Source organism: Phoenix dactylifera, unplaced genomic scaffold (assembly GCF_009389715.1).
Source record: "Phoenix dactylifera cultivar Barhee BC4 unplaced genomic scaffold, palm_55x_up_171113_PBpolish2nd_filt_p 001355F, whole genome shotgun sequence".
NCBI lineage: Eukaryota > Viridiplantae > Streptophyta > Magnoliopsida > Arecales > Arecaceae > Phoenix > Phoenix dactylifera.
In genome coordinates, this window is record NW_024068683.1 from 28,840 (window position 1) to 47,981 (window position 19,142).

At 39.2% G+C, this 19,142-nt stretch overlaps 1 protein-coding gene across 5 annotated transcripts in view; it reads right to left on the reverse strand.

Annotated features, from left to right (window-relative positions):
* The window catches only part of LOC103696861 (protein DJ-1 homolog C), a 58,354-nt gene that overhangs the window by 18,002 nt on the left and 21,210 nt on the right, over positions 1 to 19,142 (reverse strand). For 2 of the 5 annotated variants that reach the window (XR_005509822.1, XR_005509820.1), the window contains 4 exons: positions 18,247 to 18,324; positions 12,570 to 12,770; positions 4,022 to 4,159; positions 3,511 to 3,939 (listed from right to left, as the gene is read on the reverse strand). Coding sequence is in view for 2 of the 5 variants with exons in the window: in XM_008778583.3 (XP_008776805.1) it covers positions 3,721 to 3,939; positions 4,022 to 4,159; positions 12,570 to 12,770; positions 18,247 to 18,324 (636 nt within the window). In the remaining 3 variants the exon portion in view is untranslated. Of the gene's footprint in view, positions 1 to 3,369; positions 3,940 to 4,021; positions 4,160 to 12,569; positions 12,771 to 18,246; positions 18,325 to 19,142 lie in introns of those variants that run through there. The other 3 variants (XR_005509821.1, XM_026801040.2, XM_008778583.3) reach the window with 3 other exon arrangements.

A 19,142-nucleotide genomic window follows, 5' to 3' on the forward strand; every position in this document is an offset into this window, starting at 1 on the left:
GTGACTGCCTTGCCTAAGACCCCTCGGGGTAATGATGCAGTGTGGGTAATTGTTGACCGACTGACCAAGTCAGCACATTTCTTGCCTTTTAGAGTTGGCTTTTCTTTGGAAAAATTGACAAGTTTGTACATAGAGCAAATTGTGAGGCTGCACGGGGTTCCAGTTTCAATTGTGTCTGACAGAGATACTAGATTTGTGTCACAGTTTTGGAAGAGCCTTCATAAAGCCCTTGGTACAAGACTGGACTTCAGTACAGCTTTTCATCCACAAACTGGTGGACAGTCGGAGCGCACTATTCAGATCTTGGAGGATATGTTAAGGGCTTGTGTCATGGATTTGGGTAGTGCATGGGATAGTCATTTGTCGCTGGTTGAGTTTGCCTACAACAATAGTTATCAGGCCAGCATTCAGATGGCTCCTTTTGAGGTATTGTATGGCAGAAAATGCCGATCTCCAATTTGTTGGGATGATGTGGGAGAAAGAAAAGTATTGGGTCCAGAGATAGTACATCAAACTGTGGATAAGATACAGGTGATCAGAGAACGGCTCCTTATAGCTCAGAGTAGACAAAAGAGTTATGCTGACAATATAAGAAGAGAACTGGAGTTTCAGGTTGGTGATCATGTTTTCTTGAAAGTATCTCCTACTAAAGATGTGATGAGGTTTGGGGTTCGTGGCAAATTGAGCCCTAGGTATGTTGGTCCGTTCGAGATCTTGGACAGAGTTGGAGAAGTGGCATATCGTTTGGCTCTACCACCAGCTTTATCAGGTGTACATAATGTATTCCATGTTTCAATGTTGAGAAAATATATTCCGAACCCGAACCATGTGGTAGATTTTGAGCCTATACATCTGCATGAGGACCTGACTTATGAGAGTACTCGGTACGGATTGTGGATAGAAAGGATCAAGTGTTGCGGCGTCAGACCATTCCTTATGTAAAGGTGCAATGGAGCAATCACTCAGAAAGAGAGGCTACTTGGGAGCTCGAGGAAGAAATAAAAGCCAAACACCCCCAACTCTTTGGTATTCCAGGTACGTTAATTTCGCGGACGAAATTTTTTTTTAGGAAGGGAGAATGTGAGAACCCAGAAAAAAAAGAGGGTTGATGAGCCGGCCCGAAAAGACCGGGCCCATCTACCTATTACGATCGTGCCCTAGGCACGATCATGGAAGAGGGGAGTTGCAGGGGGGCGGCGGCGTTAGAGGGGATCGATCGCCGGAGGAGACCAAGCGCCGAGGAGGGAGCGGTTCCGAGAACCGGCCGGCCGTGGAGAGACCCCCCACAAATCGGGTGAAGAACCTTGGATCTGTGGGCTTTGATCCGAGCTTACTCAAGGATTCCCCCTCCGATTTCTCACCGGAAAGGTCGCTGGAACACCCAACGGACGGAGGTAAGCGGGGCACATTCCCTTTGCGCTGCATTTGCTAGATTATAGGGTTGCTTTGGTTGGGGTTTGGCTAGTGACATCCTCGGAGAAGAGTCCGAAACAGGGTACCCCTGTTTCGGCTTTGTTGGAGATGGGGATTGGTGGACCGAGGTCTTCTCGTGGTTCCATCTTCTTCCCTCTTCCTCTCGTCGGTTGGCCACCGGCGGCGATGACGGCGGTCGTGGGCCACCGTGGCTGCCGTCGGGTGGGGGGGGCGAACCACCGTTATGATGGTCTTCGGTTGATGTTGGAGGAGGGGAAGGGTGAGCATGTCGGTTCTTGGGGAAGAAGAAGAAATCTCTTCCCTTCCTCGGGGTTCTGTCGGTTCTTGGGAGAAGAAGAGGAAGAGACCACTTCTTCTCTCCCCCCTTGGCCGGCCACCATCGTCGACGACTGCAACAGTGGCGGCTGGCGATGGTTCGACCAGTGGTGGCCGAGGTGTGTCGGGTTGGGGAAGGTAAAGGCACAGCCACCATGACTGCTGCCTTGGACTAAGAGGTGGAGGATGGGAGACATTCCCATCCGTGAAGAAAGAAGGGTCTTCTCCCCTTCTCTCTCGTCCACTACTTTTGGTCTCTTCACCAGAACCGACCATCATCGTCGGCATGGCGGCGGCCATGGCTGGCGACGACATAGGCCGGTGGTACAAGGTGGGAGTCGGGCCACCCCGACTGCCTTAGATCTGGAGGGATAGAGATGTTTCGGGACCTGGTGATGGACCCCATAGTAGATGTGAATTATGGTTTAGAATATTTAAATATTAGATAATTTAGTTTGTGATTTATAATTGATGTTGTAGGAAAAGAGTCAGCGGTGCCAGAAGATTTTGATCATGGGACTCAGCACCCCAGCGCGTAGGTTGTGATTTGGATCCGTATTTGAGTCAGTCTACAATTTCGGTAAGAATCCCTACATCTGAGCACCTCTATGCATATGCTTGATTTATCGTTGGGTTTATTTTATAATTATGTTGTTATTTGTTTTATGAGCTGATATGACATATATGAGGTGTGCATCTTGATTGCTATGGAAATATTAAAATAATTCAATTGGGAAGAATTATCATATTTTTGAAAATACATGGAATATGTAATGTGATTGGAATTGGATTAAACATGTATTATTAGACATGTAAAGAAAAATGGGTTGGACTAGCCTCATCATGAGTAGCCTCTACGAGCTTATGCGTAGGATAGCTGCCACGAGCTGATGCGTGGGATAGCCTCTACGAGCTTATGCGTAGGATAGCCTCCACGAGCTTATGCGTGGGATAGCCTCCACCGGCTTACGCGTGGGATAGCTGCCACAAGCTTATGCGTGGGATTTATGCAGTCTTGGACTGGGTTATGATCTTGGTTAGTCCAAAGCCAGAAGTGAAAAGTCTTAAAACTTGGGGATCAGAGTAATACGAAAGTGGATCACATAATGTGTAAAGAGGATTTATGTATATGTACTGGTTATATATACTTGTTGTTTGTTGAGCTTTTGAAATGATGAAATGATATTTATTTGTTACTTTGATTATTTTATTATTATTACTGTGTGTGGCTGTTAGGATTCTTACTGGACTGGAAAAGCTCATACTACACTTACTTTTTTTTTCAAAGGTACTGGATTTGTAGAGACCATTGGGTGGGACTAGAAATGAGATCAGCATGGAGTCTGACTGCTAGATAGATAGAAGTTAATTTATCTTTTGCTTATGGACATTTGAAATTATGTAATTAATCAGTACATTTTAGTTGGATTTGATTTAATTACATTAATCATTAATTTTGGCATCTTATGAATATTGTACCTTTTAGGCCTTACATGATCTCTAGGGTTCTACTTTAAGGATTATGTGGCCGTGTCACGTGGTCGACCCGAGTGATGGGTTTGGGGCGTGACAAAAATTCTTGATGTTTTCACATGTTCCTGAAAGTTCATTTCCAAGGAGTCATTACAGAACTTTTGACGATACGCTTTGTTGAGACATAAGTGTTAAATGCCAATAGGTAAATTAACAATGAGACAGAAATAGTGGTTGATGCAGATAAAATAAGAAAATAAACAAATTGTGAAAATATTTACTAGATACCTGCTCATGAATGCACAGCATCAAGAATCCGCATGAACAGTGCATCGAATCTTGAATCCACACCATCACAGGTAAGTGATGCAGTGACCGACTTTGATTATATTGGTGCAGTACAAATATATATTCTTCATCACAAAGATTGTCAACAGTTCATTGGTTCCAAATAGATCACTTCTAGTTCTGCTATATCTTTTATCCTATCCATATTCTTTAAACCTGAGCTTTGGGGTACTCAAAAACAATCCCTTCTGCCACGCTTCTTGCTCTTGCATGACCAAAGAACTTGCTCACGATAGCAAGTGAAAAATCCATTACAGTACCAAGGCCCCTGCAAGTAATGAGTTTTCCATCAATTACAACCCCGGCTCCATCAGCAACTTGGCCAGTGAGGTTGTCAATAACAGCAGGATGAGCAGTTACAATTTTATCCTGTTTGGCATCATGTCAATTCAAATTCCTGTTCTAAGATTTATATACAAAATATTAACATTCTAAACTCGTTATATTTTACCTTGAGTAAGCCTTGCTTCTGCAACAAAGATGGAGACGAGCAGATCCCACCATATATCCTTCCTGCTTTTTTTTGTTCTTTAAGTAATTTCTTGAGCATTCTAGACTTGTGCAACCGCTCTACTCCAGCAATTCCCCCCTGCAATTTTAAGCCAATATGTTCAAAACTGAAAGAAAATTTATGAAACGTAAATAAGCAATGAAGAAGCTTTAACTTTTCTTTTGTAAGTGAAACTCCCAGATATGAAATAAGCAAAGGCAAAATCTTCTGCAACATTAGGAGAAACAGTTCACACAGGCCACATTAGACATGTAATGATACAAAGCAAGTGCTGCATGCTGCTTGATTTCTTGAATTTCTGGACTATTGTAGCTTGACTCTATTTAGGAATTCTTTGGTACAAGCAGATGAAAGGCAATATGTTTACTTTGGATATAGAACTGCTTTTCTGTACATAGAGAAAAAGATTATAACTGGTAACAGGTATGATATGGAAGCTCATTTTTGAACTATGATGTTTTCAGGTTAGCTTGACTGTATGACCTGGAAATAACATTTTACAACAGTCCATGATAGATTTTGTAGGTCTTCCATATTTGTAATATCAATAATATTTGCTTTTTTTGCTTTGACTGTTTCTGTTTAATATCATTACTGTGAGCTGAGTTTTAACGTTCTTTTAGAGTGTTCTAAACTTACAAGCACTTTTGTGCATCAGAATTCAGTAAACATGACCATCAAACCTTGTCACTACCATTTATTTTCAGACATGCATCAAATTTTACCAATGAATTAGAAAAATTGCCCTTTCTTTTAAAGAAACCTGTCAATTTGAGTCCAAACTTTCCCAATTATGCTAGTTATTCCCTCAAGTCCTTGCTCAAGAATCTCTATGACCTTTACCTTTTTGTCTGTGGTAACATGCATCTAGTTATTCTTATATTTCTTTGTTCAAGTATTTGTCATAGCTTTTATTAATCCTTAGCTAATCATCAGATATTGCTCCAACTTCCAACTATTCGTTTGGTCTATTTGCAGGTTAACTTGATTGCATCACCTGGAGTGGGCAACATCCACAATGAAATTTGAAGATCTTGCATAATTATATCATATTAATTTGATATTTTTGGCTTATTTAGATAATGATGATATGGTTAATATGAATTGAGGGATTAGGGTGTTTTCAGTGTAAGCAGACATGACCCTACAAGAATTTTTATGCATTAAATTTCTAAACACAACTATCAAGCCCTATCCTTATCATTTTGGGGTCAGCTATGCATTAGAAACTACAAAGAACAAAACTAAATGTTTCCTACAAGAAAATCCTAAATATGAAGCATGCTTCCTTTATCACACCATCTTGAGTCCTCGTTAGAAAAAAATATTGTATGACTAGTACTTTTGAAGATAACAAATGCTAAGATGCCTCCTGTTGTTTTCTACTCTAGACTAGGTATATTAATCAGTAGACTTTAATCATGAAGCCTCGTTCCAATTAATCAAGGTTGATACCTCTGATGTTACTGCAAGCTTTCCTAATCATTTCATAAAACTTCCATCCATGCAAGCTTAGGCTATCCCTCCCTTTTAGCAGGCCCTTTCAACATGGACTCAAACATCCTTCTTAACAAGGATCCCTTGACTCTATGTAGCATGTTTCTGTACCATCTCATTAGGTTCTCCACCCAAAATTATCCTTACTCCCTCAGCAACACCTTACAATGGTCCATCCATATCATCTGAAATTGTTTTAGTCATTCTTTATACTAATTCTTCCCATGGTGTATAAGCACTTCATATATTATTTGTCTCTTGATCTAGAAACTAACTTAATAGCTAATTTGTTATTAGTTATCCTTAAACATTCACATTTTATCCTCCGTTTTCTATACACCAATATTCTACTCCATTTAAATTTTTATCTTCCCATGCAATTAAAAAGATTCTACGCATCATTAATTTTAATCTTTTTCAGTTGTTTGTAAGCCTGCAGCATTGTTTCTTCTTCCCACCATTTTCTGCTCCTCTCTATCTATCTATCTATCTCACTTTCCCCATTTCATTTGGGGATCTTCTCACTAATCTTGAGACACAATTACCACCTTACTTTTAGACGATAACCTATCCTAGCGAACCTCTGTTGATTTTTCACCACAATCAAGTTAGTGGCATATTGCTCACCCATGAAAACCCAGTTAAACTTTGTCCATTTCTTACCACAACCTGGTTATCTGATGATACATTACCTATGAGCAATGAACTACTAATTTCTTACCACAATTGATTCACACTGTTGCTTGCTGCATCATTTTTCATGCAAGTATCATGACAAAGTTGAACAATTGAAAAGAGTAGGTATAAGCAATGATGTACAAGATTGGAGTTTTTAGTTGTGCAATGTATATTTTGAAATTTCAAGCAAAACTACAACACTTAAGATAATGCTACTTAAGCAAGCTATCATAAATGTAACAGATTTGCCAGCTTTTACCCTTAAAGATTGATATTTCTGAAAAATATTGCAAATTGAGGCTGAACAACAAGTTACAATAAGAGATTTCCTTTCAAGTCTTGCCGCACCACCTCCCCACCACCCCACCCCACCACTAACCCCAACCAAAACAAAAAAAACAAGCATGCTACATCATATATGGAGAATGCAATATCTAAGATCCTCAGCAAGATTTGCTTATTTACTTAATTGAGATGAACTCAAAGAGGAGCCAAAGGCTAAACAAAAGCTACAGATCAAAAAACAAAATATTGATGAGAAATGAGTATATATTGAAGTTGCCCATTATTTTTCTCCATTATATCATTACTATATTGATGAGGAAGTTCCTAGTTTTTTTCAGAAGGGAAAAAAAATGATCCCCACACAAAGATCAAAATATCAAAACCTTATAATCTTCAGGAGTTTGTTATGAAGCCTGAGGGATATGAGTTGTCTTGATGAATGATCAAGAATAGAGGGATAAGAGAGAGATTGATGAAAGAGACAATAATGCTGAGGTGATCCAAGTTGTTGATGCTTTTGAAGGAAAGAACTCTGGTCACTTGACTGAGGCGGTTTCCATGCCAGTGATATATTTGTTTTAAAAGATGTCGATCTTGTTATTCAAATATCTTGAGTCTTGACAGATTTCTAATCAAGTATTTGGAGATATCTAGCTCCTTCATATAAAAATCATTATCAATCCTTGGATCATCACCTAGGGTGAGAGGGGAAGTTAACAACTTGCACCAGTGAATGATGAAGAATAGCATGCCAACGAGGTAGATTCAGGACCATAATTAAGATATTAAAAGGAAAGAAGTGGCAGTAGTAAACTGCATGGTTTTGAAAAAGGAACAAGTTTATCCTTAAAGTAAGCTAATGATGCAATACTCAACCATAAAACTATGGAAACCTTAAATTTTAGGGAAAAATACCTTTTGACCTGCTCAAGTTTACCAGATCTGCACATGGACCCCCTCAACTATAAAAGTTTACAACTAAATCCCTTATCTTAGATATTTGATGCAATGTGATACAGACATCCGTCAGCCTCTTAACGCCGTTAACATAGTGCTTCAAAAGTCCAAAATGCCCCTTAATACTAAAAAAACTCCAAAAAAATTAATAAATCAGAAAAAGAAACAAGAAAGCACAACTTGAACGGATAGAGGAGGCCATAAATGCCCACCATGACACCTTCCCACGGATGAAGAGAGAGAGAGAGAGAGAAACTGGAAGAATTGCACTACAATGCACTGAGTAACTACAAATTATTGGATGTCGAAGTTTCCTTATACTCTTCTTCCAGTGTCACATATGCTCCTCCCTCTGGTCTCCAGCAAGCAAGCACCCACAACCACCTATCACCAACCCAAACAACACAAAAGATAAGGAACACTTCTTTCAACCAACTTTCCAAAATAAACCATCTTATCATTCCACAACATGATTGTCACGCCCCGAACCCGTCATCTGCATTCGGCCATGTGACACGGCCACATGAATTCTAGAGCTCATGCAAGGCCTAAGATGAACCAATTCCAAATAATTCCAGAAAGTTAATCAACAATTAATAGCAAATTAATCCAACTAAATAAATCCACTATGATCAAATAACTAACTTGCTCAATTACAAAATTTTCAATTGTTCGTTAGTACCAAAAAATAAACTAACTAACTAAAGATTCCATCGCTTGAACTCCATGCCCAAACCTATCCAAAACTAGACATCCTGCGACTTTGGAAAAAAAAATACAATAGATGGATATGAGCTTTTCAGCCCAATAAGAATCCTCCATGCACACACACCAGCATGAATGTGATCTTTTAGCAAATATAAAGCTATTAGAAAAATAATCAGATTTGTACATCAACAATCTAATAATTAATATTGCTTAATAGATCCCGTGTATATATTTATAAACACCCATATAAGCCATGCAAATATACACATCAAGTTTTGACCACAGCAACACAATCCCATATATATCATCATAGATGGAAGTCTCGAGATAGATGCCATATATCACCATAGTTCTGTGTAAACACATCACATATCACCCAAATCAGCAATTTTATTCAACAGTAAGTCAGTGAGGTTACTTATCATTAACCAATTAATATAGTTTAGATCCTGACAACGTTATTGTTCCGACACCGGACTAGTCCCACCCATGCTCCAGCCCGTGGCAAGCCAAAACACACACCACGTTTCAGCCCGAGGCCAGCAACCACAATATTGAACACCACGTTTCACACATGTCGGCTAGCCCAATTGCCTCTCTTTTCCCCAGTCTCATTGTTATGCAAAATTCAATTAAACACAATTTATTTTCTTGATTTGCTTTCAGCATTGGACTAGTCACAACCATGCTCCATCCAGTGGCAGCCCAAACGCATACCATGCTTCCGTCCATTGCCAACAACCATAGTATCACAACTCAGTCCACAGTTGAACACCATATTTTACACATGTACGGCTAATCCAGATGCCCCCTATTTTTCCCACGCTTACTAAAAATTCAGTTTAATTATATCACAATTATGATTAAATTGCAGTTAGTTACCTGGAATAGACTTTCGGGTGAACTAGTTACAGCTACGCTCCAGCCTGTGGTAGGCCAAACATAATGCAGCACCCCAGCCCAAGACTGACCCAATACATATACCACGTTTCTTGCACGGCCAACCAATCCAAATGCTGCCCATACCCCATCTTATAATTGTAGCAAAGTCTTGATTTATTTATAGTCACATGATTTCTATAATAATTCACTAATTAATAAGTTTCATACGGAGCTAGACTAATATCATAATCCAAGTAACATCACATTTACACATAATACACAACAATATGTATAAAATACCCACAATCATGCAAGATACATTTAGATATAAAACTTCCATAATAATGTAGATGATTGTGTTGAGGAATTTTTACCTCTACTGGTCTCAAACTCAAGTACAAAAACACCAATCAACTTTTGGGTCTACAAACATGGGGCATCAAATAAATCTACCCAACACCTTCTTGTCTAGACGATTGCTCACCTACAGAGACAAATCCCATCATTAGAATAATCATAACCGTCCATGGATTACGGCAGATGATCATAATAAGGTCAACCTAAATCCTCTCCTAGAGCCGCATAACGCCAATTCGGAACCCTCCTAATGTCGCATAACGCAAATCCGAAAGACTCGGGACCCCTCTTAGGGTCAAGGGTCATCCAGGCCCATCAAGACATCTTGACCTATATAGGTCCACAAGATTTCTAGAGAGAGGAAGAGTGTGAAGAGAGAGAGAAGAGGAGAGTGAAAAAAGAAAACTCCCTCTCAAAACCTAAAATCCCGGCAAGCGCTCAACTAAAATATCCGATGAGCACTGTGAGCCAAGGCCATTGGACACTAAGAGGAGAAGAAAGGAACCGACGACAGTTTAGCAGTGACGATTGGCAAAACCTATCGGCAGTGAGGCAAAAGAGGATGTGGGGATCTTTAAATAGTCGTTGGAGGCTAGGTTTTCTAGCTCTTGTAAAAATTGGGATGGAGGAGTCCTCCTACTTCAAGTCAAATAGGTCTCTATCCTTTTTTTTTCCATATGCTCCAAGTCGAACAAGGCTCTATACTTTTTTTTTCGTCTCCTACTCTAACTCGTACATCTGGGCTGGACTAGGCCTACTTCCTTATTAGCTGAGCTAAGTGTTACAATAATAAAACTATTTTATCTTCCATCCATAGAATTCTTTTTTTCTCCTATATAGAAGTTCAAAACTCCAATAAACTGAACAAAATACTCTTTAATTTTTCTACCTAAAATGTCAACAGCTACTCATTAATAATATATTGTTCTTGCTACTTAATGATCAGAAATCAGATTCAAATGCCCTATACATCATCCAGTTACAGGGTAAATACATGTTTCAGATAATTAATCTAAAACGAATGAGATAGATATAACAATTTGTGAGGGGAGCGATGAACAAACAGCAATCCCACTGTGGAAATATGTTACAAAAACAACTGAAGAAAACAATGATAAGGGTAGCAGACAAAGCTCAAAATCCATTTGCAAATTTGGTTGTGGTGAGGAATCTTTCACTGGTTCATATTCTTGTATTAGAGCCCACCTAATCGGGTATCTTTCCCGGCAGGCAGCAGAAGGAACCTCATTGTGCTCTAAGAGTACTAAGATGGAGAAAGAACTTTTGGGAAAAAAAGAGGAAGAGGCCAAAAAAAGGCATCTGACAGAAAGCCAAGGTATAGCAATCTGTTTCTTCATGCTTTTCCTGTTCAAAACCTCAATTTCAAACTTTTTCTAATCAGAGGCCAGGGAAAAACTGTGGAATTGATCAATACAATAACTAGATAATATGTGAATTCAGAATTGCACATTTCTTGATTATGAACGGCATTCTATTCAATCTTGCACGATCACCTTCCAATGCTAAAATGTTGGTACCATTCATAATGCATCAAGGGGGTAAATTGCTCTTAGTTATGAAACACTAAGAACAACCTTGTTAGACGTGGACCAGACCCAAGTAGAAAATGAACTTGTTCCTATAACAGCAAAATGGTCAACTATGGGATCTCCATTGTTTCAGATGAGTGGAGAAACATAAAAATTTGGACCTTATAAACATCTTGCAGACTCTAGTAGCAAGGCAGTCTGCATTAATGGGATTGATTGTTCATTGCCGAACCATTGGTTATCTTTGGGATACTATCTTATTTTGATGTCAAGTGGTCTATCTTCCAATAATTACTTAACAAAATGTGTTTCTTGGTGATTTGTTTTCTCCTGGAGGACCAACCAAAAAGAAAAAGGAAGATAATCTCTCATTTCACGCTAAAGTGCAGGCCCATGGCAGGCACCACCGTTAAGTTCAGCTTTGGTATCTTTCGGCACCATAGGATCTATCAATTTGGCTGTTACTGATGTTGCAGACATCTGTTCCTCAATGTGCAAACAAAGTATATTGCAATCAATGATGACCAAGCTCGCCATTTCATATGGCAAAGAAAGTCTCCTTACTATATGTTTCTCTTTGGGCTACATACTATGAACCTGTTGATGTGGGCAAGCACTATATTGGTGTTTGTTATTACCCATCAAAGTGTCAGTGCATTATGCACCGTGACTTTCAAGCAGTGTTACAATTAACACACACACCCCCCCCAAGTGTCGGGGTTTTCATACTTTTCAACTTTCACCATGCTCACCACTATTTTACAGCATGGAAAGTCTCCTTACTATACCTTTTCTCTTTGGGCTACACCCTGTGAAACTGTTGATGGGGAGCAAGCACTATATTGGTGTTAAGTGTCAGTGCATTATGCACCATGAGTTTCAAGTAGTGTTACAATTACCCTCAGTGTCAGGGTTTTCATACTTTTCAACTTTCACTATGCTCACCATTATTTTACGGCGTGGAAAGTCTCCTTACAATACCATTCTCTTTGGACTACACACTGTGAACCTGTTGATGGGGGGCAAGCACTATATCGGTGTTTGTTATTACCCATTAAAGTGTCAGTGCATTATCCTCCATAAGTTTCAAGCAGTGTCACAATTACCCCCAGTGTCACAGTTTGCATGCTTTTTAACTTTCAGAATCTGATAAAGCAACAATATATGAACCATAAACAAGGAGATCTTTAGGTAAATAAGGGCAAAATAAGACAACATGATTGCTTGAATCCAAAGGTTTATGCATATAAAGTATTACAAGAAAATTTTTATTTTATGTCTATGCACATAAGCATGTGCAAACTTCTTAAACAGCTAATAGTTTCTCACATGCATACTAAATTCACTCCTAAGTCTTAAAAGAATAAAAATATTCCATGTCTGTTGCCTAAAGATTGTGTATACATGTCTCTACGTTTGTAAAATTGGAACTATGATTATCCTGTCTATGAGTAATTACGACAAAAGTTAAGACAATTTCAACCTCAATGGGAATATATGAGCTACACAGACTAGATCCTTATGCCTCAACTTAAACAAGGAAAAAATACTGTAACAAGGCTTAATTAACTTACAGGAAGAATTATCAAATCATATGTTGACTCTGAAGCATCAGCTAGAGTCTTGTCTGCAACAATCTTCGTACTCTGTGATCCAACAATCGGCATGGATTTTTCAATTGATGCAACCACAACATCCATTTTGGCACGCCTTAGAATATCTACTAATATTACCACTTCCATTTCTTCAGAACCATTTGCAATTGGAACAAGAACCTGTTTCATTAGAAAACAAAACTATAAATGATACAACCAATCTAATTCATCCATTATTTTTCACAAAACAAGATACCTGTTTTAGCAATGACACTGAAACATATTGTCCCATATATTTAACATGCATGGTGGGCATGATTTTCCAGTTTCAATGAGATAAATTTAACTACTTTACATTTTCATACTTATTTGTATATATTTATGTAATGAATCACCAAAAGAAGCTTGCAGTGTGATTCACGAGCACTATTTGGGTTAATATCCAGTCTACACTGCAATACTCAGATGCAATTTGGAAGCCTGAGCATCAAGAGAAATCCACTAGGTTGAGTGCTTTTGATGTTTGATCAATTCATAATTATGTAGAAAGTTTTATTTTGAAGTTCATGGCAAAAAGCTTTTCTTCTTTTATTCTTTTAGGAGTTCAGGTACTAATAACTTGTTCAGGGAATATAGTTTGCATCATGGTATGTCGAACCGGTCCGGCCAGCTACCGGTACATGCCGGTTCCGGTACGGAGACGAAGAAGACGAAGAGAAAAAGAGAGCGCGGAGAAGAGAGAGAGGGAGACTACCTGTGGCCGCCATCGGAGAGCCGCGGAGGGGCAGCGGAGGCCGGGGGGGCGGCAGAGCCCGGCAGAGGGCGGGGGAACCCGAGGGGACAAATCAATTGCCGACTTCACTTAAAACCCCCAAATTAAAAAGCCGCGGCCGCCCCCGCCCCCCGCCAGGCTCCGCCGTCCCCTCTGACCTCCGCCGCCCCTCCGCGGCTCTCCGATGGCGGCCACAGATGGTCTCCCTCCCTCTCTTCCCTGCGCTCTCTCTCGTTCTCTTCTTCTTCCCCGGCTCCGACAGAGAAGAGCTTCTCGGTTCGTACCATCCGATTTTGGTACGAACCGAAACCGTACCAGTCTGATAGGCAACCGGTACGCCTACCGGATCCGGTACGGCGGACCTTGGTTCGCATAATACATTTCTGGATCTTAGTTGAAGAAGTCACATAAGTGGAAAAGTAATGAAGTGGTTGCTGGTATTTTTAGGAGATACTTTCCCATTTAACGTGTCCTACTTTACTAATAAGAGAAATCATAAAATTTCGGAAAAAGCCTATTAGACATGGATGAATGATCAAAACACGTGGTTTAATTTTAAGAATAAGAAGAAAACACTTCAAACCAGGTCAGCTCCTCCTCTCCACTAACTTTGGCTTGCTTACTCTTCGTCTATTATTTATTGAACCTGTGATCTTTTCTTCATTTCCACTTTAATACTTCCAAATACTGCTGTGCAGAACTTATTACTGCATTTAATCTACTAACTGAATTAATTTGATTCCTTGGATCGAGGTTTTAAATCCTGTGGGATGGGGCATCTCGATTTTCCCACATAACAGGACACCCCGTATCCCACCCCATCGTAGTGGCCATCTCGATCGAGCATCCTGATATGTGCCTAGAGAGAAATAAAAATAAAAATAAAAAAAGCAAAAGGCATTAAGGAGCCATGGGGGAGGGGAGGGGAATGAGAGAGAGAGAGGAGCATATGCACCACCAAATCATCAACTGCTCGTTTAGAGAGTTGTGCGGATAGATAAAGAGGGAGTATTGAATGCTTTGATATATGTGGTATTGGTGATCGAATGGCAAGAAGGAAGAGAATGCTTCTTTCATGTGAATCTGTGTGAGCATGACCGGTCCACTCCGCGTTTGCATCGAGAAGGGAAAAAGAAAAAAAAGGCATCAAGCACTCTATTGAGCGCCCATGACTCCATCTTCCCTGCTCCCTCCTGCCACTTGAGCAGTCCGAGGCTTTGGGTCCGTGTTGCCCCCTCCCTCCGTCTTCCCTGCATCAGAAAAACAAGAAAGCTTCCTCCCTCCATCTTTTCAAGCGATCTGAGTCATGCTCTACTTATCATGGGAAAAACATGGAAGGAGCCCACAAATCGAGCTTCCTCCCTCCTCCTTCCTAGCGACGATGACGATGCATCAGCGGAAAAAAAAGGTAGAGCTCCTTCCGACGATGAGCCGAAGGCCAAAGCATCGTCGCAAAAAAAAAGAGGCACATCCTGATCAGGATGACTGTATCGGCATGTGACCCAACCAAGATGAAGGTGAGATGGCCGGGATGGGGGCGAAAGGGAGTTTCCAAGACCCACACCTATCCCACGTGTCATGATCTCACTAGAATGGGACAAGTGGCCAGGACGGCCCCCGTCCCACCAGTTCTTCAATCCTTGCTTTTGATATACTTTAATGGTTATAAATTGATTTCAATTTTTGGATCTAAGCGTATTGTTTTCTCCCAACTCCTTTTATCATGGATCTAAACCTTAATCATCTTTCTTCACAAATTTGCAAGCAAAGCAATCTGAATTTAAGTTCAAGGTAACCACTGAACTGATTCTTCAACACCTAAAAATCCAGAAAATTTTCGCTAGCATCTTTCCTCATTATCTAAACACGAGGACATGCTTATTTGTTTTTTTCTCTGATCATAGTTGTTGTAAGTTCCCACCTATCCTATTTGGACAGTTAACTAGATCTTTGATCTTAAAGTTAGATTTCTTTATCGGTGAAATCTTAAAGCTAAATTAAACCTATTCTTGGGACCTCCCATGCATCATCTTGGTAACAAAGCAAAGGATTTCTGCATCCTTTGCTTTAAGTCCATTTCTCTCTTTCTATTTTTTTTCCTTTGTTTCACAACCTTTTCATCAACATCGGCTAATTTCTCGTCAAAGACACCAAATATCCAAAGATGTCTTTTGCGAAGATACATGATGAATTAATGTCAATCATGAAATTTATTGGTAATGATTGCAGTTAATAAAAGCTATGCTATATGCATCAGAGCAGCATTAAGGTTGAAAAACGTTTTTAGCCAAACTACATATTATGATATCCAAAATTTAAGGCCATAAAAAAATAGTGCAAGAAGAGCCCCCAATTGAAGCTTCATCACATGGAGAGCCTATGACTAAAGGTCCATCACACAAATAAACTAATATTGAAGACCTGTTAATAAAGAATCCTGCAATTGAGGATCCATCTAACATCTTGGCAGAATAGGACCCAGAAAAAAAACAAAGAACAAAGAACTCGTGACCATAAATCACAACTGATCATTGTTAGTGTGAGGACCCGTGCGGGCATGTATTTAGTTCCACATTGATTATTCGCCAGGAAGATCTTTAGCACTTATATAGGACCAAAGAACCCAAATAATACCTTCCGGCTAATCTTTTTAGATGAGTTCCTGGATTGTGACAAATGGTATCAAAGCAGACCTAGCTTATAACCTATGTGGACTAGGAGACACTACAGCACAGGTATTTTTGAGCTAACTACAAGCTAATCGTAGTGTTTATGATTGAATTTGAATGGATTTGAACCCTTAGCCTGACAAGAATATCAGGACTTGAACCGGGGAGAGTATGTAAGAACCCGCGTAGGCATTTGTTTAGTCCCACATTGGTTATTCGCTGGAAAGATCTTGGGTACTTATATAGGATCAAAAAACCCAAATAATACCTTTCGGCTACCATTTTTGGATGAGTTCCTGGGTTGTGACAGTTAGTTAACAGTTCAGGTTAAGCATATATTTCAAGATTTCGCTTGATTCTCATTCGAAGAATCCAGCAGTTAGCTGTGCTTGATGATCAATCATGTGGACATGATATGTTGATCAAGAGACTACATCAACCATCTAATTTTTAAGTTGCCAAGAACTCTTATATTAGTTCTAAAAACAAATATTGAAAATCCAACAGCAGATATTGATATTGTCATTAAGATCTTGATGGTGAGAATCATGCAGCAAAAATGGATCATGCAGAATCATTCTTTGGGCCCACACCTAGATGCAGTTAACATGATTGGACACAATTTTAAAGCTAGATCGTCATGAGAAATCCAATGTTTTGAGTCATTTTTATGTTTTATAACACTTTGCTAAGTTCTATTTTGAATTTAAAAGTCTTCTTTTAGGGGATTATTTACCATTACACTGCCCGTGCTGCAGTCGCCTTAAACAATGACCAAGTGCCAAAAGCTTGCTATATTGGTTTTTTTAGGAATCGAAGTTGGACAAATAAGTTGGTCAATGGGAGATAGTTTATATAAAGAAATACACTTTTTAATTTAGCTATCCTAGTTTACTACTTGGAGAAATGAAAAGTTTATAAAAAGCCTTCTAAGATTTGGACAAAAAGATTAATATGGGAGGTTTACTTTTCTAAGAATAAAAGAAAAAACTTCAGGCAAGGTCAGAGAAACCGATATCGGGCACCATACCGGTTTTCCGGCGAAACGAGCCGATACGGGCCCGGCCCGGTAATGAAGGGGAAACCTGCCGAAGATGGAGAAGGAGAAGAGAAAAAGAGAGTGAGCGGGGGAGAGAGGAGCGGCGGTGGACGCCGACAGAGGGCCGCGAGGGACCGGCGTCCGCCGCCGCTCCTCCCTCCCTTCCCCGCTCCCTCTCTCTTCTGTTCTTCTTCTCCAGCTCCGGCAGTGAGCCATTTTAAAAGCCGGAATTATACCGGTGAGCACCGGTATGGCTCAGTTTTGGATAAGCTGAAAATAAGCATATTTATGTATTTAGGACATCAGAAAATGCAGTAGTGAAATTAAAAAGGATAAAGAAAAAGACATCTTTGCAATATTTTTCACAATGCCTATAAGACAATATAAATTGCCCTCTAGCAGCTGCATGTAGCCTTTTGGCTTTGCTATAGACATATGTATAGGATATCTCAATAATAGATTATTTAAGAACCCAAGGGTTCATTTGGATCGTTGTTTATAGGGTCTGTGGATAAGTGCATGAAGGGGAGAAAGAGACTGGGAGAAAACAAAGACAAAGGAGATCATTTTGAGGGATCAGTATAATGGATTCAAATGAAAGGTGAATTATTTATCCCTCATTTAGAGATAATGGATTCCATAGGGTTCTCTAGAACTGTAACTTCTTCATGAACTCCTCCAAAACGTTCCCACCAGTGCATACTTTATCACCAGATAACCAAAGCCAACATCCAACCAGGGTCCAAAAGGATTGTTTATGCACCGTGCAGATATTACATTTCTTATTATAGTCTATGTTAGAACTTATATTATCATGTCTACAGAGTGACTTATATCCAGTCCCTTGACAAGAAGGTTATCCCTTTGACACCATGAAGTTTGTGAAAGGAGCGAAGGAGCACTGTCACAAAATTTCATCAAAACAAATTACTATAATCATGATTATCATAATCTTTACTACCAAATGAAGATACAGCATATGATATCATATCAAGGTTTTGTTAGAATGTTTATTGTGCCTTGGCTGACGTCTAAATGACTTTGTAGTATTTCAATATTTTTCTGACTTGGTCATTTATTATCACACATAAGCTAGAAAAAGTTACAACGCAAAAAAAAAAGAGCTGTGTTAACAATATATAGTCTCAAAATCATCACAAAGGAGAAAATACTTACTCGAGGTTCTCGATTAAATGACCACTCGACCTTATTAAATTCTTCCTTTCTTTGATGACCACCATCAGCTTGCATTAACTATGTAAACAAGATTAAGAAGATTAAGAATCCAAGAACTATTAGCAATAGAAGATTTAACCTTTCAACAACCAAGTGCTACTTCATAAACAAAAGCATGTTTACAAATTCATGAAGCAGAAGCGCCACATAAAGTATGACAGCTTTGATAAATTCACAGAAACCCAAAAACATCTCATAAAGGTGATAGTAATTGCATGCAACGTATGCATCATAAGTATTTATTCACATGAAGAAACTAAAAGCATGCATATAGCGTGAAAATAAATAGAACAAACTTTACAACAAGCACAAGACAATCAACGTAAAAGCATACAAGAACCTTCTCACCTGAAAAAAATAAATACAGTAAAATAAAGACCAGCAAATGACTTCTTATCTAAACATCTCATCTTTCTTCAGTAAAATTTATTCTATATTAATCACAAAACATTGAACAAACTTATTGAGTCTATTTATAATATCCTTATGCACAATGTAAAACATTGTTTACATACTTGGGGCATCAAATGCCTTAAACCAATTACTTTTAGATGAAAAAACTAAGGTTTCTAAGGAACTGAAATATGGAAATGAGTATCCTCAGCTTCACTTTTTTCACACTTTTTACGGTCACCAAAGAGGAAGACCAAACTCAGAGAGCTAGATTTAAAACATAAATATTGCTGATATTTCAATTTGAACCCAACATAGAATTTGTTTAAGTTATTATATTATCAATCTCATTTATACAATCACAAGCAACCCGGCCGGTTTGGGGTGGACTGAACCAGACTGGTCAATTACTGACAAGGTTCAGCCCAAGGTACGCGGTACCG